General features: G+C 47.9%; 1 protein-coding gene across 7 annotated transcripts in view; it reads right to left on the bottom strand.

Moving 5' to 3' along the window:
• The window catches only part of ccdc88ab (coiled-coil domain containing 88Ab), a 55,885-nt gene that overhangs the window by 7,830 nt on the left and 27,318 nt on the right, over positions 1-20,737 (bottom strand). For 5 of the 7 annotated variants that reach the window (XM_042064997.1, XM_042065002.1, XM_042065001.1 and 2 more), the window contains exons 9-29: positions 17,665-17,746; positions 16,953-17,111; positions 16,219-16,365; positions 15,632-15,776; positions 14,627-14,796; positions 12,929-13,066; positions 11,284-12,354; positions 10,853-10,980; positions 10,397-10,535; positions 9,982-10,158; positions 9,683-9,844; positions 8,227-8,504; positions 7,634-7,777; positions 6,955-7,141; positions 5,964-6,109; positions 5,475-5,567; positions 4,456-4,658; positions 3,751-3,792; positions 2,489-2,572; positions 759-965; positions 402-467 (exon numbers count right to left, since the gene is read on the bottom strand). In XM_042064997.1, coding sequence (XP_041920931.1) covers positions 402-467; positions 759-965; positions 2,489-2,572; positions 3,751-3,792; positions 4,456-4,658; positions 5,475-5,567; positions 5,964-6,109; positions 6,955-7,141; positions 7,634-7,777; positions 8,227-8,504; positions 9,683-9,844; positions 9,982-10,158; positions 10,397-10,535; positions 10,853-10,980; positions 11,284-12,354; positions 12,929-13,066; positions 14,627-14,796; positions 15,632-15,776; positions 16,219-16,365; positions 16,953-17,111; positions 17,665-17,746 — 3,968 coding nt within the window. The remainder of the gene's footprint in view (positions 1-401; positions 468-758; positions 966-2,488; positions 2,573-3,750; positions 3,793-4,455; positions 4,659-5,474; positions 5,568-5,963; positions 6,110-6,954; positions 7,142-7,633; positions 7,778-8,226; positions 8,505-9,682; positions 9,845-9,981; positions 10,159-10,396; positions 10,536-10,852; positions 10,981-11,283; positions 12,355-12,928; positions 13,067-14,626; positions 14,797-15,631; positions 15,777-16,218; positions 16,366-16,952; positions 17,112-17,664; positions 17,747-20,737) is intronic. The other 2 variants (XM_042064998.1, XM_042065003.1) reach the window with 1 other exon arrangement.

Consider the following 20,737-nt stretch of genomic DNA (forward strand, 5'->3'; position numbering starts at 1 on the left):
TCATAAAAACAGACACAGTCAGGAAGAGCTAGGATAGAGACAGCTGGGCGTGCTGAGCGTTTCAAACTAGCTAGATGGAATGAAGGAAATGAGGAGAAATTGAGGTCAAGATGCTGTTTACTAACACTCAGCCTCAGCACATGGGGTGGCAGACTGATTAGTATGAGTATATACAAATATCCTAGTTTTTTCAGTGTTTTCACAGCACTGGAGACGAACTGCCTGACAATTAGTCTGCCGTGTGCTGTGCTATTGAACAGAGTGTCTCGTGTTTGGAGTGCGCTAGGCTATTGAACGGAGCGTTCGTGTTTGGAGTGCGCTAGGCTATTGAACGGAGCGTTCGTGTTTGGAGTGCGCTAGGCTATTGAACGGAGCGTTCGTGTTTGGAGTGGCACCCTCACCTTGTGCTCGTGTTCCACTGGGGTCCTCTGAGGATGTAGGGGTGACGTCCTCATAGGAAGTGTTGTCTGTTGGCAAGGGAACGGAATATGTTTGACAAAACATCACTGACAAGGGCAGGGCAGCACATCAGATGAGGTCAATGGACAGCAGAGCTTGAAATGGTTTGACACGTCCAGAAGAGACAAAAAAAAAATACTGAGCTGTAAAGCTGCAAAAATAGTGGATGGCTGTTTTTATTTCAGAAACACACAGCAAAATACTCGCACACTTATTCAGTTCACACACAAACTATTGCCTTTTGTCTGTGGCTGACGAAGACATTCAGTGTCAGTACTGATGGTCAGTGCTGTCTGTACCTTTGTTTTTGAGCTTCTGCTTGCTCCTGTGTCCGGCGGGCAGGCTGAGGGTGGCGTAGTTGATGGCGTTGGTGGAGTAGGCCATGGAGCCCAGCTCCTTCATGCGCTGGCCTGCCGGGGCTGACTCCTCCGGGCCGTCCAGGTTGTCGGTGCTTCCGGCCCACTGGCCCCCGGCCTGCGCCATGGTCTGGAGCAGGTCGTTCATTGCTGGACAGAGACGGATGGACACGAAGGCCAGATTAATGCCCCGCTGTGCCCCCCTCACCCGTCTCACCACACATATCCCAGTATGAGGGGGTAGAGGGGGAACACTGTGGAGCACCCCGACAAAAGTAAACAGAGAGAGAGAGAGAGAGAGAGAGAGAGAGAAAGAAAGAAAGAAAGAAAGAAAGAGAGGGAGAGGTGTTGCTCACAGGGAGCAGTAGGCAGTCATGCAAGGGCCTCTCGCGCCTCACGCCAACGGCCTGAGACACACAGCCATGTTAGCAGTGGCATGCACAGAGTTGAAATGCAGCCGCACGACTGAGAGTAGACAGAGAAGAAAGGAAAGACATAAAGAGTTCTGGAAGATTTAAGCATAACTGACAGAAAAAGAGAAATGTATCTAGAGAAAGAGAGAAAAATATACTAAAAAAAATAACACCAAAAACACTTCACGACTTCACACCAAAACAGAAGTGTTCAAACACAGCACTATAGAGGTAGAAGAAGGAAGACCAAAATTAAAAGAAAGAAAGAAATTTAAATTTGAGAGGAAGAAAAGAAAGACAACAACTGAAAAAAGAAAGAAAGAACGAAAGAAAGAAAGACAGAGATAGAAGCAGAGACAGTAAGAGTCTGCACACTCCATTTCATTCCCAACATGGTGGCTGAGTGGAGGGCAGTGGATGCAGTGAGTTGGTGCGGTGGTGGTAGTAGTGTTGGTGATAGAGGCGGTAGTTACTGGACGTTAGCCATGCCTGCCGTGCAGCAGTGACCGAGGGCAAGAGATGGGACACGCCACTCACACCACACACACCATGAGCAAAGATGGGGCCACGAGCCACACACACACACACGGCCAGAGATGGCAAACAACACTACACAACACCAATGCCTGCCTGCTGTCTGCTGGTACCAATAGAGCTACTCTACAGGCCACACTTACACACTGGTTAGTTACAGGATACCAAAGGGTTAAGGGATAGTAAAAGGACATTCTTACTCTACAATTAGCTACTGGAATGCACAGAGTTAGAGGCTAGTAAGTAAAAGGCTACTGTATGGGCAGCTAGGGTTAAGAGTTTCTAGTATCTATAATCTACCACAAGTTAAGGTTCTACTTCAGTATGAGTTACGGGGATTATGATCATATCAATTACAAGACAAAAACACCACAAACGCTTCTATGGTTTATCCATGAGTACATTCGCTCTATATAAGAGAACATCTCCATGACCACTGCGCCATCTTCAGCTACTGGGGCAAACATGCATTTACTGTGCTATGCCAAAAACACGGGAACTACTTGAGGTTTCCTAAGAGGTTACTTAGCAGTGCTTAGTGAGGTGCATAATTGTGCACTAAACTGACATCAACTCTTAGCAAAACAAGAAGACCTGAGCACAAAAAAAAAGACTAAAAAGAAGAGGAGGAGGAGGAGGAGTCGGAGGAGTCGGCGGCAGGCACAGGCCAAAGGGGGTTGGGGGGTGGGAGAGGGTGGAGGAAGGCTAGACTGCCAGAGATCTTACACATGGACCGACGGTAGATGGCCTTCACTTTGTCTTTCTCCTTGGGCCTGTTCCTCATAAAGGGCAGCCGCTTCAGGGCTGTCACTGGACAGACAACCAGCGAAAGGAGGAGTGACCAGACGTGAAGAAATGAAGAAACGACCGAGTGGGGAGATGGAGGAAAAGAAAAAACAAAACAAAAAGGGAAGGGGGAGAGAACAGATGGGTGTTAACAATGCTAAGAGCAACGGGGCAGGAGGGGAACAAACCAATGCACCGAGGACTGACTGGACAAGTGAGACACACACACACACACACAATATCTCTCACTCATAATCATGCACACATACACAAACTCAATCAGTTTCTTTCCCTCTCTCTCTCTCCACCCATCACACACACACACACACCTAATCTCAATTGCTCACAATCATGCACAGATGCACAAACTAAAATCAGTCGCTCTCTTGTGCACACACCCACCCACACCATCAATTTCTCACTCACATTCATTCCCACACACACACACACACACACACACAACCACTTAAATACAAACACACAGAAACACTGGGATGGCTGTGAAAGAGGTTCAGACCCGAGACAATATGCTGGCAGCCAAACACTTCACAAGGACACCACACACAAAAGGGTGATGTTTTATTAAAGGGTGCAATTGAGGGGACAATATGGGTGGGGGGGGCACCAAGGAAACTACAGCGCAGCTTTAAGGAATGCACAAAAGGAGCTTTTGTATTTGCACAGGAAAAAAGCCCAGAAATTCAGCAGGCCTGAGGTATATCTTAAAGTCTTCCTCAGTAGTGGATGCTTATCCACATCACTGGCACTGGTCCAGTGACTTGAATCTGACCACAGTGCTGATTCAGTTACAAGTGAGCCTGTTCCTCCTCACAATAGGAGGACAAAGAGTTCAATGGTTTTGGAGAGAGTTTGCGTCCGAGACAAATCTCTTTCATATACCTCTCCGCAGTCAATCTGTGATTAGTGACCAGGATATTACGTAACAGAAAACATTAAAGAAAGGATAATAAAAGAACACACACACAAAAAAGCATCAACAGTAACTGGGCTAATTTGTCAGTTTTACTTATGGGACATTGGGCTGTTCTTAACAGTGATGCATTGCACCTTTTAATAGGTATGGACACTGAACGATGGGTCACAACGTGTTCCCATGCCCCGGGGGGACAGGACATCTCGGCTATGGACCCACCCAACCCGCCCACCCAACCCGTCGCTCCCCCACTCTCCCAGAAGCATACCAGTCGAGGAACCCTGCGATAGGGTGTGCTGCATTCTCTTCCCTTTTTTGCCAAAGAGAGAGGGGGGAAAAATCAACACACAACACGTATTAGGCCCCACACTAGCATAGCACAGCGAGCAGAGCAACTACACACACTTCCAGCAACAGGATAGGAGTCAGCAAACCATTAAAGCCTTTTAAGTCCCCCACCCATCCACCCCGGGCCCGTTTTCCATGAGCTACTCTCTCACTGACTGACGGATGGACTGACTGACTGACTGGAAAGAACAGAACAGGAGTGAACAGGAACTGGGCTGGGTTCACTGATGGCCTTCTAAAAATGACCTACAGTAAAAATCATCCATCTGACCTCACCTGACACTTTTTGTTTCGTCAGAAGAGAAGTTTCTGGAAAAGGCCTGAGTGATGGCATGTATGGCGCAACTGCACTGATTTCTGTGCTCCATACAAATACTTTTTTTTTCCTCAGAGAATTACTGGATGCTAGAAGCTATGCACTGTTAGTGCTAGTTCACATAATCAAAAACATAAAATCCAGGCCAAGCAAAGTGTATGTGATTCCTGTGTAAGAGCAGCTGGCCAGACGTTAGACTGTCCTGTCCTGCCTGACCTGTTTTCCAGTCTGACCGGTCCCCTATCGGACTCCTGATGTCATGATGTTAAGGGGGCGTGCCCCGGTTTGGCGAGGCCGCCGGACACTCACTGTTGCTCCTCTTGTGCGTGAGCGTGTCGTCGAGCGAGTTGGAGCCGGAGCCTATCGACGAGCTGTCCTGGCTGTCCAGTGGCACGGACAGGAAGCCCTCGCTGGAATCGGAGCGCGTGGGCGTCAGGGTCAGAGAGCGCATGCGCTCGCGGCTCTTGGGCTTGATCAGCTTCTTCATCTTCAGGGTGATCCAGTTGCCCCGTCTGAAGAGGGGCGAAGGGGTAGGGGTAGGATGGGGTGGGGGTTAGGGGGCAAGACACAGAGAGAGATAGAGACATGGGGTTTCTAGAAGCTCAGAAGGATCCTATGTGGGATATTTAAGTTGCAGCCTGAGACTTTGAGGAGCATATTATAAAAAAAACAGCATTTCAGTATACACACACCCGCAGTGGTTTACATACAAAATCATGCAACACAGGCCAGAGACAGATGAGAGACAGACATTAGCATCAAATGATAAATGAGCAATATGACACATCCATTTCATTTATCAGACAGGGTTCACTTATCACTTAAAGGTTCACAGTGTTTCATGTATTTAAATAGGCCAGGGAATCTTTTTTTTTTTTTTTTCGTCTGGGGTAGGATGAGGGCACAGAGAACTGCATGTGTAACGCTGCAGGAGTTTACATGCAGAGAGGTGAACACACAACAAACAAATACCTGCTAATCCAGGCTCTGAAACATGATCACAAAATTACCTGATTACTTACAGTCTGATAAAAGTCTGATAGAAACAGCATTCTAATCAAAGGCAGTGAGGATTACACTACAGGGTTTTTATTATAAGAAGTCTGTCGGATCACCGATATTAATTCAGGTACTCCCACTCTGTGTACACGCACACAAACACACACGCACACTCAGTCTCTCTCACAGACATACAAACACACATGCATGCACAGAAGGAATACTAAGATGTCTTTGCTAGGTTTAGGGTTTAACTCCTATCCTCTGCCAGCGAAACGAGAGGTCAGCGCATGAGCAGCTGCTCAGGCTAACCATGCACATATGTTTACCTGCGTGGAGGCGAGGGGTCGTAGAACTTGTACTGGTCCATTATTTTCTCTTCCAATTTCTCCTTCTGTCTCCTCAGCTCGTTCAGTTTGTCACTGTGCCAGAAAGGGAGGGAGGGAGTGAGGGAGAAAGAGAAAGAGAAAGAGAAAGAGAAAGAGAAAGAGAGAGAGAGAGAGAGAGAGAGAGAAAGGAAAAAGAAAGAAATAAGGAAGAGGAAGAAAAAATATGACAATCAGTTAGATGTTAAATACATAAATAATACGCTGATCAGACAGTTCCCAGTGGTCCACTGAAACAAAGAGATGATGGGTGTGAGAGTAAAACAAAGGTGAAGGGCCTGCAGTGTGTATCATGCGTTTGGAGGTCTGGCCCCAAAAAGAGCAGTGGCAGTGAAAGCCACCAATAAAGCTGGGATTTAGTGCTGGGCAGAGTAGCGTAAAGCTGTGGGTTTACAGCTCAGGGTGTACATCATGGGGGAAATGGCTGCTCACATGTATTGTCGTTGCTCCACGTGGAACAGGTCCTTGCTCTCCATGGTCTGTTCCAACAGTGTCCGGTTCTGCAGCATCAGGGTCTGGATCTGGTCAAGCAGGTGCCGGTTCTCCTCCTCCAGGTTCCCCTTCAGCTGGCTCAGTAGCTGTGGGAGTTGGGGGGGGGGGGGGGGGTCGTTCGGGAGAGAGAAGATGTGCTTAGGCTCATGAACTGACAATATCATGCAAACACATGCGCAAAAACAGATAATCCAGTCTGCATAATCCACCACCCCAGCAGGAACAGCTGGCTAAAACGGCACGATTCGCCTCCATGAAACACAATGCCAGGACATGCCTCGGCACTCTCCTTTGGGATTTGCTATTGCCTCCCACAGACAGTGTCAGAGCTTCTACATTCTGGTATGTTCACACATTCCTTAGGTGCACATTCATGTCCACGGAGACCCATTTGCCTTCATAAATCACGCTCGACTCAATGAGAATGTCAATACTTCCACACAGCCAACCTACACTGGCACCGCAGTGGATTTTTGAGCGAGAGTATATGTAGGCTTGAACTCTGCCTGAACCGAACTCCTCCGCTGTCTCGGTCTGTTTCCAGCAAGAGCGTAATCTCATCACTTCCTCATATTACACCCAGTCGATGACTGGACGCGCCTTCCCAGAGTACCTTACAAATAACTGCACTGCAAGTGCAGAAGCACAAACATCAATCGATGGAGTCAAGGACACTTGATGGGCCACTGAGGGATGGACTTGCTTATTTACTGGAGGCGCATGGCATGTTGTTGGAGGAAATAGTTATTTATCTAGTTGTTTGTGTACAGTGTGAGGATACTGAATGGTTGAGTTGTTTACCTCCTGTCGGTGTGTGTTAGAGATGTTCTAAAAAAAGACTTTACGACCTAAAATTGAGATTGAATTTTAGACTTTTAACGACTTTTTAAGACCCCGCGGACACACTGCGTGTGGCGTGGCGGTGCCATACCTCACACTGATTGGTCAGTTTGGTGGAGGTGATGTCCAGCTGCTGATACTGCTCCTTGAGCTTGGAGAACTCGGCCTCTAGACGAGTCTGCTCCAGCTTGGCGGCGTTCAGCTGGCTCTTCACGGTCTTGTGGTCAGACTGCAGGCCCTCGTTCTCCTTCACCAGCTGCTGGTACGTCTGGTTGAGCCTGGACAAACGCAGCAGAGGGGGACAATCGGCTTAGTTATGAGAGGTCAGTGAAAGAGGTAAACAGCAGACACTTTGATGATCGCATTCATGAAAGATGCAGTTCTTGATTGTGGTTAACAGTTTTATTGTGTAGAACACAGAGCATTAGGAACAGGCAGCCAGAGGACAGAGGGGAGAATATTGCTCCACAAGAATAGTTCCACAAAAATGGTAGATTATAAATCGCTGACCTCACCATTAAGCATACAAGTCTTATACAAGACATCTCACAAGTAACAAGACTTGAATTTCCCCTAAGGATCTATCTATCTATCTATCTATCTATCTATCTATCTATCTATCTATCCCTCTCAAATGGAGGAATGCAAAAACTCACTTTTAATCAAAATTTGCATTCAGATTTTTCCAATTCCACATAACACAGCCGGGTGTCCAGCATCTCATGGTTCTCCACGCATTCCCCCCTTCCTCCTCCTCATCCCATACTTACCGGTCATTCTCGTCCTTCAGCTTGCGGTACTCGGCGGCGGTGGCCTCGTGGTTCTTGTTCTCGGTCAGCATTTTCTCCTGTTCCACCTTCAGGGCCTTCTCCAGCTCCTCCAACTGGTCCTTCTGCTTCAGTAGCTGGTTGTACCTGAGATAGGCACACACACGCACAAGCACATGACGGACATGATGCAACGTGAGGATACCGGAAGTTATAGCTCATGTGACCAACACAACCACAGTTTTCTGTCAAACTGCTTCAAAATTAGTTTACATTTAAAAATTAAAATACACATCAAATCAATGGTTACTACAAACTATACCACAACAGCTACAGAGGACAAAAGTGAGGGATAAAAAGGGATGATGTTTGGTACAAATACATAATAAATATCATATATAAATACCACATATATTAATATTAAATTTAATATCGAGGATCGCTTTTGGCTTAAAGTGTAAGGACCCAGATACAGCTACATTGCTCACTGTTGTCATTGTTTTGTGGGGCCTACAACAGAATTGCAGTATATATTGACTCTCACTGCGACAGTTCTTGGCCATTGTAAAAGCCCCAGACTGCCCAGCGCAGCTCACCTGTCCTCCAGGTCGCGGTGCTGCACCTCCAGGCTCTTGTGGGTGCTCTTGAGGCCGCCGTGTTTGCCGATGAGGGCCTCGTACTCGGCCGCCTGCCGCTCGTGCAGCGCGGCCAGCTTCTCGTGGTCGCGGAGCAGCTGCTCGTAGGTGGAGCGCAGCTCCTCGCGCTCGCGCAGTGCCCCGTCGCGTTCGCCCTCCGCGCTCGACTGCTGGCTCTGCAGCTGCGCCGTCTGAGCCATCAGCGCGCCACTCTGGGAGTTCAGCGTCGAGTTCTCCACCTGCCGTGGGGGCGCAGCCGGAAACAGACAGGATTAGGAAGATGTCTGAGAAACTTACAGCATTCTTTTTATATATGGAGGCTTTTGACCTATTTCATAGGTCAGTAAATGACTAGGAAATGAGTAGGCAAAAATAGGAAGTGGGTTTGTGAAATGTACATGGTTTTGACTGGACCCAGTGGGCACTGCACCCATATGTGGTATAGGACACGGATGCTACATCTCTTCCATATTGAGAACATCACCACACTGCTACTTCTGTACTGTACTGGACTCGGTGCTGAAGCAGGGTGCCCTTGGCACACTGATCATATAATTCCACAGAGTACAGCCCCCTGCACCAGCACGACATCAGATTACTGGGCATTAGGGGGCACGGCGCCATGAGCTGATGTCTTTCTGACTGGCACATTTTTGTACGGTGCCAGTTTGCACTGCTCAACAACACTCTTGCAAGCACTTTTTTTTTTTTTTGCGGGCACTAATGGAAAGTGCTCGGCGCAGAGGGAAACGTGTAATTACTCTCGGGCGCAGCAGCAGGAAAGCTAAACTTCCACGGCTAAATTTGACTCGACTCGACTCTGTGACCTTGTTTTTCCCCCCCCTGTCCTCTCCCCTCTCTCTCTTGCTGCTGTCTCCAGACTGATGTTGGGGCTGGATTTAACATGGGGATTTCCCCTCTCCCATCACTCAGGCTTGACAGTAATCCATGACAAGAGGTTTGATCTCAACGTATTAGGAGTAGCATAGGAGGACAGGCTGGGTGAGCGAGGGTGCGAGGCTGGGTGAGCGAGGCTATGCTAGTGGACAGAGTTAGGGGTGGAGGAGCCCAGAGGGAGAGAGCAAGATGGAGGTCAGACCCGCAGTTTGTGAGTGAGAGAGAGAGAGAGAGAGAGGCAGAGGGAGAGAGAGAGAGAGACAGGAGAGAGAGAGAGAGAGAGAGAGAGAGAGAGAGACAGGAGAGAGAGAGAGAGAGAGAGAGAGAGAGACAGGAGAGAGAGAGACAGGAGAGAGAGAGAGAGAGAGAGACAGAGAGAGAGAGAGAGAGACAGAGAGAGAGAGAGAGAGAGAGAGAGAGAGAGACAGGAGAGAGAGAGAGACAGGAGAGAGAGAGAGACAGGAGAGAGAGAGAGAGAGAGAGAGAGAGAGAGAGAGAGAGAGAGAGATGGAGATCGGACCTGTAGCTTGGCGTTCTGGGTCTGCAGGGTGGTGTTGTTCTCCTGCAGGGAGGCCGTCTGCCGCTGCAGGGCCAGGATCTGCGCCTGCAGGTTGCTGCTCTGGGTCTCCAGCTGCTTCAGCTGCGAGCGCAGCGCCTGCTTCTCCGCCTGCAGGGTGGCGTTCTGTAAACCCAAACGCACATCGTCAGCAGGGTTAAACGCGTCTGGCCGGTGACGTTTTAAATTGCATGGCTGGATTTAGAAAGTGGCTTTTAGTGGGAGACGTGCGCTTTTTGATGTGGCGGTCTGGGCTCACTCACATTCCTCTCGACCTCGATGAGGCGATCCTTGACCTTGAGCAGCTCCCGCGTGGCCTCCTGGCTCTCCTTCTCCCACTTGTGGACCACCTGGGAGTCCTCCCCGCCTCTAGAGGGCGAGCTCTGCACCATGCGCTCTTCCTCTTCCCTCTGGCGCAGGGCCTCATAGTTCTTTTTCACCTGGACAGAGCCAACAAGAAGATTTGAGGAGGGAGAAAAACAACCAATGCAAGCAATCAGATGCCATCTACAACAGTCGCCATTGTTCCCTTCTCTTTATTCTATTATAAATTATACATTCTATTATATAAATTATCGTCCTACTACTACTACAGAGTATTCCTACATAGTATGGACTTAAACATGCAAAGTAAAATGGTGGTGATCTTAAGTGTTGGTGTTCCAGAGTAGCACGCACTGTTTTGAGCTCCTGCCGTAGCTGCTGATTGAGGTTGGAGGACTCCTGCAGTCTGGCCTCCAGGGCGGCGATCTTCTCCTCTTTGATCTCCAGCGAGGACTTGAGCGTCGACTCCAGTTTGGACTCCAACAGTTTGTACCTGCAGCAATGCACCAGTAATATGCAAACTCATTCAAAACGGGGGTTCTCCTCAAGCCCGTTTGCCACTACTACAGTACTCATGCAGATAGGGAAGTCACTGCTGGGAAATTATCAAAATACAGTCAAGATTGCTGAATGCATATACAGTTTTAGAAAAGTAAAGACTTTATAGGGTCACATTTTTAACCAACTAAGTTATTACTTTTGGCTTTTATTTTGTGTTTATTCTGTGGGATCGGTCACAATGGCTATGCCTTTAGTTGATACACTTGACTGTATGTGTGAGCTCATGTGGGGAAAGTCTTTGCATATTACCGGTCATCAGAGCTCTGTTCGTCATGCAGCAGACGCTCCTTGTTGAGGCCAATTTTCTCCAGTTCGTGAGTCAGTTTCTCCAGATCGTTGTTCATCTGCTGGGTCTTCAGTTTCTCACTCACCAGTTCCTAGGCCATAATCAACACAGAGCACTGACTCACACAGCACTGACGCAATCGGACTAATGAATGCTCATTAATGCTCATTTACGGCTAATCGGTTGCCATTAATGTTTTATTAATTTGAGGCTGCTTATGTAACATCAAGTTTGTGCCCTACTCATGTTGCCTTCATAATAAGTATACTGTGTGTGTCCAACAACATTGGATTTATAATTATGTACTCTAGTAACAAATCTAAACAATTGCTTAAATCTGGCATCAGCAATACTCCAAATTGGTATTCCAGCATTTCAACATAAATGAACACACCTCTCTCAACGTAACCAGTGTCTTCTTATCAATGGTGGCCTGTTTGACCATCTCCTTATTCTCCTTCTCCAGGTCTTTGACCCTGTTGCAGGAATCTTTCAGTGCGGTCACTTCCTTGTTGAGGACCCGATTCTCCTTCTCGAGATGGGAGATCCGCTGGTTGTCGTCGTCCAGCTTGGAGTCCCTGATCTCGGCTTGCTGCCTCAGCCTCTTGTTCTCCTTCTCCAGCTGCTTCTTGTCCTTCTCCAGCTGCGAGCTCTCCTGCTCCAGCACCTTGTTCTCCTGCTCGAGCTGCTCCAGGCGCTTGCTGGAGATTTTCAGCTCCTCCAGGCTGCGCTGCAGGCTCTGGTTCTCGGACTCCACGTCCTGGAGTTCCCCTTCCAGCTGCTGGATCTTGCGGCTGCTGTTCTCCAGCGCCTTCTGGAGCCGCTGGTTCTCCGTGTCCAGGCCCTGGTAGCTGGCCTCCAGACGCTCGCTCTTCTTGGACGAGGCCTTGAGGAGCTCCAGGCTTCGCTTCAGCTGGCTCCTCTCGTTCTCCAGCTCGCGGTTCTCCATCTCCAGTTGCGCCGCCTTGGAGCCAACCGAGCGGAGGTTCTCCGTCGCGCGCCGCAGCTCCAGGTTCTCCTCGTCCAGCTGCGCGTTCTCCTTCTCCAGGGCCTCCAGTTGGAACGCCGTCCCTCGCAGAGAGTCCACCTTCTTCTTCAGCTTGCGGCTCTCGGCCTCCAGCTCGGCGTTCTCCTTCTCCAGCGCCTCCACTCTCTCGCAGGTGATGCCCAGTGAGGCCAGGCGCTTCTGCAGCGTCTCGTTCTCGCGCTCCAGCCGCTGCATGTCCATCTCCAGCTCCTCGGCGCGTTCGCCCTTCTCCCGGTACAGCTCCACGTCCTTGCGCAGCTGCTTGCGCTCGAACTCCAGCTTGTTGAGCTTGCCGCTGGTCTCCTTGATGGACTCGTGCAGGACGCGGTTCTCCTTCTCCACGTCCTTGACGCGCGCCTCCGCGCCCACCTGCGAGCGCTGCCGCAGGGAGGAAACGGTCTGGTTCAGGTGCTCGTTCTCCTGCTCCAGCCCCTTCACCTGGACATGTGAACACAGAGAGGAGGGTCAGTGCAGATCAGAGAGCCATACAGCGGCTAAACAAACAGTCACTTCAGATTAACATCATGTCTTTCAAAAGCAATGATTTGGAAGCACGTGCCCATTGAGCATAGCCAACAGTCTATTCACTCTGATTGGGGTGTGTGTGTGTGTGTGTGTGTGTGTGTGTGTGTGAGAATGGGGCCGATTCCAACAGCCTTGACCAAGTTGGCATGCCACAAAGCAATCACTCTCTAGCCATTTGCCCTTGTCCAGTACAGCTTTATATCTCTCCAATACTGGGACCGGAGCTCCCACAAAGACTCCCCTCTTTACTGCTCAAATTCAATCCAGACACTTCCAAATGAGTCCTAATGCTGTTTGGGCCATGTTGCATTCCAAATTCAATAAAACAAATACATCCTGCCCCCAAAACTCCTCCAGCACTGATTTGTTTTTGTTTAAAAGCAGGCATGTTTGATTCTGCAAAACAACACGCCACAAATCACCCTTGATACTGTGCTGCTGAGGCTTGGCTTGGCTTGGCTTAGCGTGCTGTGCTGTGCCGTCATACCTGTCTCTCCGAGTTCTCCCTCAGCGTCTCCAGGGTCTTCTCCAGCTGGGCCTTCTCCTTCATCAGGTCTGTACTCAGGTTCTCTGCGTTCCGCAGGCTCTCCCTGTCCACACGCAACTCAGCCTCCAGCTGCTCCAGCTGCACACACACACAGATCATGCACACACACAGACACAAGCACACACATACAGAAATTCAATCAGACACAAACTCACTTGCAACGATTACATAAATGTACAAACAAACAATCAGATGGTTGGTTGCAACAAATATATTGAAAACCATTACCCTGATACATGTGCCCTCACTCTCTCACACACACACACACACACACACACACACACACACACACACACACACACACACACACACACACACACACACACACACACACACACACACACACACACACACACACACACACACACACACAGAACCCATTAGAGCCAGTGCAGACATTATGCAGAGCCTGTCTGTGGCCAGACGTAGCATTTCAACGGTTAGCAGGGGGTGGCATTAAAGGGGAGGAGGATAAAAGAGGGAGATCTCACAGCTGTAGCGCAGGCCTGTCATGTGCTGCAGGCTGCTACTGCCGGCTTTCTCTCACCCTCTTCCCTTTTTCTTTCCTTGCGCTCTCTCTCTCTCTCTCCTTCTGTCTCCATCTCTCTCTCTCCCTCTTTTTCTTTCTCTCTCTCTCTCTCTCTCTCTCTCTCTCTCTCTCTCTCTCTCTCCCCATCTCTCTCCTTCCTAGCTTCCCCCCCCCCTCTCTCTGATGGAGGCCCAGTGTGACTGGGGTAATTATCACTCTCTTCACTCGCATCCTTCCAAGGCGAAGAGAGGAGGAGGAGGAGGAGGAGGAGGAGGAGATGAGAGGGGAGGAGGGGGGCAGTAACAAGGCTGTCTGTATTGTCTTCAATCAAACGCTTTTCACTGCAGCTGTGGGTATCGTTCTAAACAGGCTTGGTTCGCCTCACCCCCCACACACACACACTAAATGACACAACTGGTTACATTTTCAGTGCAGACAGACTGTTTTTGAAGCTAGCTTCCATTTCAAATGTATTTATTTTTTCATTTTTTTACAGCTTTCTGAACTTGACGTGCCTGCTATTGTGAGAGAAATTGCGATTTCATGCCTTTTCATTCCAGGCTTAAAGCAAAGGCTTAGGTTTCTGAAAATAGCTCTGGGAGTCACGAGCACTCAAGTCAAGAACGCACGGAAATTATCCTCCAGCTCTGTTTGTCTTCTTCATGAACCCAGGTCTGAATCAAACATCCAACTATTGCGGCTACAGACTTTGCAGTGTAAAAAAACGAATGCATGTGTGTATGTATACGTGTATACACGTGTGTGTATACACAAGTGTGTGTGTGTATACATATGTGCGTGTTAGTGAGTATGTGAATGTGTACAGTGTCTGTACAGTGTATTAGTGTATGCATCTCTGTGTGTGTGTGTGTGTGTGTGTGTGTGTGTGTGTGTGTGTGTGTGTGTGTGTGTGTGTGTCTGAATGTGTGTGTGTTTATGTCTGTGTGTGTGTGTGTGTGTGTGTGTGTGTGTGTGTGTGTGTGTGTGTGTGTGTGTGTGTCTGAATGTGTGTGTGTGTCTGAATGTGTGTGTGTGTGTGTGTCTGTCTGTTGAGCTTTGTCTGGAGCCTCCTACACACACAAAGAGAGGTGTGGGGGCGTCCTGCGTACCCTCTGTGTGAGCCTGTTGACCTCACGGTCAGCCTTGCGGAGGCGTTCGCCGGGCTCGTCTCCCTTCAGCGCCTCCACGGTCTTCAGCAGCTCCTGGTTCTCCTTCTCCAGCTTCAGCAGACGGCTCGACGTCAACTCGTTCACCTCATGGCCCAGAGACTTCTGAGGTACTGTAGGCACGCAACCAAACACACACACACACACGATATTCAATGAGTAATCCAATACAACATGACACACACACACTTAATGACTCGGCTAATATTACATGGAAAAACCAGAGTGTAGGACATAGGTACTTATACAGTCCATTGTTATTGTTTACCAGAACCTGGTCTCATTACTTTAAAACAAACAGTGGTTTATCCTGCTTTAGGATCAGTTAAACTCATTAGCGTCCCTGTCAAAAGCAGGCTTGGCGCTAATCCAGCTCTCGCAGTCATTAGATATTAATTACAGGAATCAATCATGTGTGACTAAGCATCGGTCGGCCCAATCTGTTGAGTCGGGTTTAAGAGGGCAGGGCTGCCGTACTGTGGGCAGTGGGGTTCTAGGGGCCTGGGGGCCACAGGCTGTTACTGCTGATGCTAATGCTAACGCTAACCCAGAGGTCTTATCCAACGTTTTGCAGGCCAAGGGCCTTGTCGCTGATAAAGACACATTGGAGGGACCCCCTATTCGCCTGCTGCATATACTTTAGAGGTATGTTGCAGGGTATTGATGTTATTGTGATAGATAACATTGTAATGCCTTGTTTTATAATAAATGCTTTGTGTGCTTATCAAACTGGCCCAACATTAATGTATAAAGAGGCCTACAGTGTCAAGTACTTTCTGTAGTTAATGTAATAATTACTGACCCTCTAATATATTTAGAGCACTTTTTTTAACTATCCTCTTCTTTTTTGTAAAAAGGATTTGGTGGCCCCCTGTGTAGCATCTCTGAGGACCCCCGGGGTGCTCAGACCTCCTTTTGAAGAGGTCAGTGCTAGACGTGCGGCGTTACCCTCTGTGAGGTCGGGCGTCTTGGAGAGCTGCTCCAGCTCCCAGCCCAAGTGCAGGGACTCATCCATGCTCTGCTTCTGAGCCATCTCCAGCGTCAGATTCTCCTCCAGCAGCTCCTCGATGCGCTTACGGTCCATGTCCCGCTCCTGGGGTAGAAACAACAGTTACAAAAAATAATAAATAAAAAAAATACACAGACAAATCTTCAAACGGTCAGATAAGAAATACAAACAAAATAAACATGCAATAGTATACTCATATAATCATTTCCTTTTTTGGCTACAGTGGTAACAAATAAGAAAAAGGGAGTTGTAATAATAATAATAAAAAAAAAAACATATGCTAACTATGCTCAACTGTCCACTTTAAAAATGAGGTTCAACGGAGTTTAACCTGTATGCACTGCTAACTTTAGCCATCCACCCTCCAGCACCATTCTCCAGACTCAGACTCTTAAATGCGTAAACACACACTCGGCCAAGGCATACACACAGAGAGGCTGACGCTGCACACAGAGGAATGTCCACAGCATGTCTCCCTCTCCCCCTCCCACCGCGCTCTCCCTACTGAGCACGCTCAGTTCCTCACCATCTCCATGTCGTGGATCTTGGCCTTGAGCTGCAGGTTCTCCTTCTCCAGCTCGTGCAGCTTGTCCGAGCGCGCTCGGTTGCCCTCCAGCTGGTCCTCCAGCATGCTCTTGGTCTCCAGCAGCACCTGGTTGTCCTCCTTCAGCTCCTGAGGGACGACACACACGCAACCGGAGATCATTAGCTATTAGCAATGACCACCGCCATACAGCTGGAGTGACGCTTTCAGCAGACATGAGTCTTCTTGCAATGCAATGGAATAGAATAGAATAGAATAGAATAGGAGTTCTTGCAATAGAATAACATAATATAATAGGTCTTTCTTGTCACAGTTTGAAGAGCAGCGAAATATTCTTATCAGAACTCCAGTCTAAAAAATAATGTACAAAGATAAAAATGTCAGATGATAGGAGGGTCTCAGTGTTCTACACTTCTACATGGAGAAGAATTTTTTAATTAGTGTGAGCGGTTCCCAAAGAAAAGGGAAATCCTTAAAGAAGGAACAAATATTAAAGATTATCTGTGAGTCAAAATGTCATTTCCTCATTAACTAACGTACAGTCTACAAGAGATTTACGATCATACAGAGCCTACAGTTTGTTTTAGCTTTAGACGTGGATTCAGGCTTGCCAAAGTCATCAGTATATAAATGTACAATCTAAACACGCTAATCTCTTTCCCTTGTTAGGAGTGGCCTGTGGCTGTTCTACAATGCACTGGTCACAGGATGTTTACCTCCACCCTGGCTTTGTAGAACTCAATGTCATGTAGTCTCTCCTTGTAGCGGCCAACTTCACTCTCGAGCTTGTCCACTTTAATGGCCTTCTCTCGCAGAGCGTCCAGTTCGTCCCGGTAGGCCCTTGCCGAGCGTGCGTCAGACAGCAGCTGCAGGTTCTAATGGACACACACACACAATAATCACATCAGTCATATCACACACACACACACACAAGCGAACCAACACTAAACACCTTGACACACACACACACACAAAATATAGTATGGCTTGCATGCCCATAGATACAGGTGTGACTCTCCTTAGAGTGCCACAGAATTTAAATGTTTGAAATCAGTGAGGTCATTGACCACAATGCCCAGTAGTGAAGACCCACTGTGGCCCACTTTGTGTCTGGTGTACTGTACCATGCCATATCGTGCCCATAGTGTTTACAGCAAAGGCTAAAAATACAGGGGCGTGTTTGCTGCCATCTGAGTATGTTAGTCATCATACCTAGAATAGCTCAGCCAGTAATTGGTTAATTGCTTTAACAAGCTGTAGAAAATCAGTCAGATAGGCAATAGTTTGATGTGTTGCATAAGAGCCAGGCCATCAGAGGAGATCCTTTAGAGAGATGTCCTAGAATGCAGGCTGTTTGGGAGATGCGTGTGTCTGATTATGCATGTGTGTGTGTGTGTGATTGAGAGAGAGAGAGAGAGACTGTTTTACCTCCTGCTGAATCCTCTTCAGCTCAGACTCCATGTTCTCCAGTTCCTGTCGGCAGTCTAGCAACTGCTCGCTCTTCTCCTCACTGTAGAACACACACACACACACACACACACACACACTTAGCCATTTCCAGACACCGAATAGAAACTTAAAAAGTTGCCTTGGGTAAGAGCTTATATTCATATACTGCAATATTCATGGTTGTCTTCTCAGAGGCTGCATTTAGGTCTGATCTCAGAATCATTTACACATTGTGGGGAGAGCAAGATTCTGTTTTTAAAAGCTTGTTTAACACAGTCATTTAGCACTACAACATGTAACTCCTAATGCAATATTGGTGGCTACTGTAGTAGCAGAACCCCATCTGAAAAAGGGGCTTTCAAGCTTCATTGAATTCTGCAGTTTCACTAGTTTTGCATTAGTTATTATGGACAGTAGAACATGCAGGGAGATATATGGAGAAAACCCCAGCAAAAGAGGAAGGACATTCCATTCCCCCAAACATTCAAAAGTGGGACAGCCAGCACATTTGGAGCAGAGCAAAGACCCACACACACACACACACACACACAGCAGCTGTACAGGAGAGATGCAAATCTCACAACGGCTGTGGCTGCCCCTTCTCCAGGCCTAGTTGTCATGCTACCAGCTAACATCTGCAGGAGTGGGCAGAGCCCCATCAAATTCCTGTTGATCCATGTAACGCCACCCCCCCGCCCCTCCACACCCCACTGACTCCAACCGACAGTAAATCTGTCCTCTCTGTTTAAATGTTCTCAGTTGAGATGTACGGGCGTCCTCATTCAGTCTCGCCACCAGCAAGCACCTTATTTGACTTTGCAGGCGCTGGTTCTGCAGTGAAACGCCTCTCTCCTGTTTGTTTAGACGAATGTGTGTGTGTGTGTGTGTGTGTGTGTGTGTGTGTATGAGAGAGAGAGCATGAGTGTGTGTAGAGGGGTGCAGGGGGGGGTTGAGGGGGAGCATGTCAGGGCTTGTGGAGCTAGTCAGACACGCGAGGCACGGAAACCTGAGGGAGCGCGAGTGAGAGTGTCACATGCAGCTGGGAGGGCTGATGCAAATGCTCATCTCCCGTCACTGCTCCACTGAACCTGAAGGCTTGTGTGTGTGTGTCTGTCTGACTGTGTCTGTCTGACTGTGTCTGTTTTCAACTTGAGGTTATTATCTTGTGAGGCATGTTCATTAGCCTGAGGTACATCTGGTTTGAAACCAGAAGGCAGCGGGCTTTATAGAGCCCGGAATAATAACGATCACTGCTTGCAGCTGTCGACGACATGTGTGAGCAGAAACATACATATTAAAAATACACAAACACACACACACACACCCACACAAACACACACACACATACACTCTCTTCTTTTCAGCCGGAAAGGCGAAAAGCCCCTCTTCACACTACGGTTTCATCTCAGACAACAAAAGGCTCAATCATCACTCCCCACTTCAGCGGCCTGCTTGCTTTCAGCAGCCTTGGAAAATATCAATAATAATATCCCCACCACAAAGTAGGGGTGCATGGGCGATATCGTCTGCGATAATATCGTGATTGTTGTTTTAACGATGTGCAAATTGACATTATCGAGTATTTAAATTTACTTATGGGGGAAAAACACTCGAAATCACGCATTGAAGACTCATACATTCCCAGGAGGTGTATGCGGGAAAAGCCTATGGGAAAAGCCCCTGGCCACAGCAGAGCAAGTGTCACGTGATCACTAGTGGGTCACAACGTTGTCACACGCACGCTTATGTTTATTTTGTGCAGCAAGAGTATACTTGGGATTTTATGCAGCTACTTCTGTTCAAGTAGCATTGATTAGACAGTCACGTTTTTTCCTACACGGTATTATATGGAGAGAAAACATTAGCCTTTGAGTATTTTAATAGTCAGTTGTAAACAAAGAACTATTCTCGTTTCTATTCTGTAACTTGGAATGCTAGCCTATGATTGCTCTTAAACTAAACATCGAAGGAAATTACTGAGATGTACTCTGTTGGTCTGCTTAGTTTTACAGTGAATCCTATGCAAAGGTTTGAAAGGAACCAGCTTCAGACTTTCTCTTGGGAAACTGTTAGGCCTATTCATCTTCTCTAATGTATCTGGCTAGACCATGTCATTGCCACACACACAAGTGGGGGCAGAATTGGAAATGTATCATAGAGTGACAATGCATTGGTTGATTTGGTTAAAAAAAGTCACAGGTTAGGTTATTGGTTATTATTGTAATGATGCTATTCATAAAGAATGAGCTGTAAATTAACTCAGACTTTAACAAAAACAATTCTTTAAAGGATATCGACTAATTATCGTTATCGTCAAAATCACAAAAAATAGAGATATTATTTTTTTGTCCATATCGCCCACCCCTACCACAAAGACACTGAGCGCATGACAGCCAGTGAGTCGACCAGCTGACCTGCACTTATGGGGCAGTCAACAGAGCAGCAGACGGAGGTTTCTCCCGCCACCGAGACGACCAGGAGACGACAGACAGACACACACACACACAGTGGAGTCACATGGACACTACACTGCCTGCAAGAGCAGTCAGTCATCATGAGGCGCAAGCAGAGGCACTCTGGATACATTTTTAATGTGTGAGTGTGTGTGAGTGTTTTTTTTTCCAAAGCAGCAGTTAAAATAGATTGCCCTCTTTTCCAAAACTGCTGCGCGCAAGGGGAAGCAGGAAAGCAAAACAAAAAGAGAAAGAGGGAATCGGAGGTGCACTGGAATGCAATCTGGGTTTTGTACTTTTGTACCCAAGAATCAGGCCAGAACTTAGTAAGTAGGTCAAAGACACCAGAGAGAGAGAAAACGATCATGCCCGCCATCAGCTGATTTGGGCCCAATCCCCAAACATCTCATCTAGCGTCCGGTTGGCATCGGGGTCCACCAGTAGCTACATCGGCCAGGCTCCGCCAAACACGTCTCCAACACATCACCGCCAAGAGCATCGGTCAGTCTGCAAGCCGACAGCCCATGTCAGCTACCATGACTTTCAAGGAGTTATTGGTATTGACCAGTCAAAATGCCCAGTCCATCAGTCTAGCGCTT

This window comes from Alosa sapidissima, chromosome 16, assembly GCF_018492685.1.
Source record: "Alosa sapidissima isolate fAloSap1 chromosome 16, fAloSap1.pri, whole genome shotgun sequence".
Classification (NCBI taxonomy): Eukaryota; Metazoa; Chordata; class Actinopteri; order Clupeiformes; family Clupeidae; genus Alosa; species Alosa sapidissima.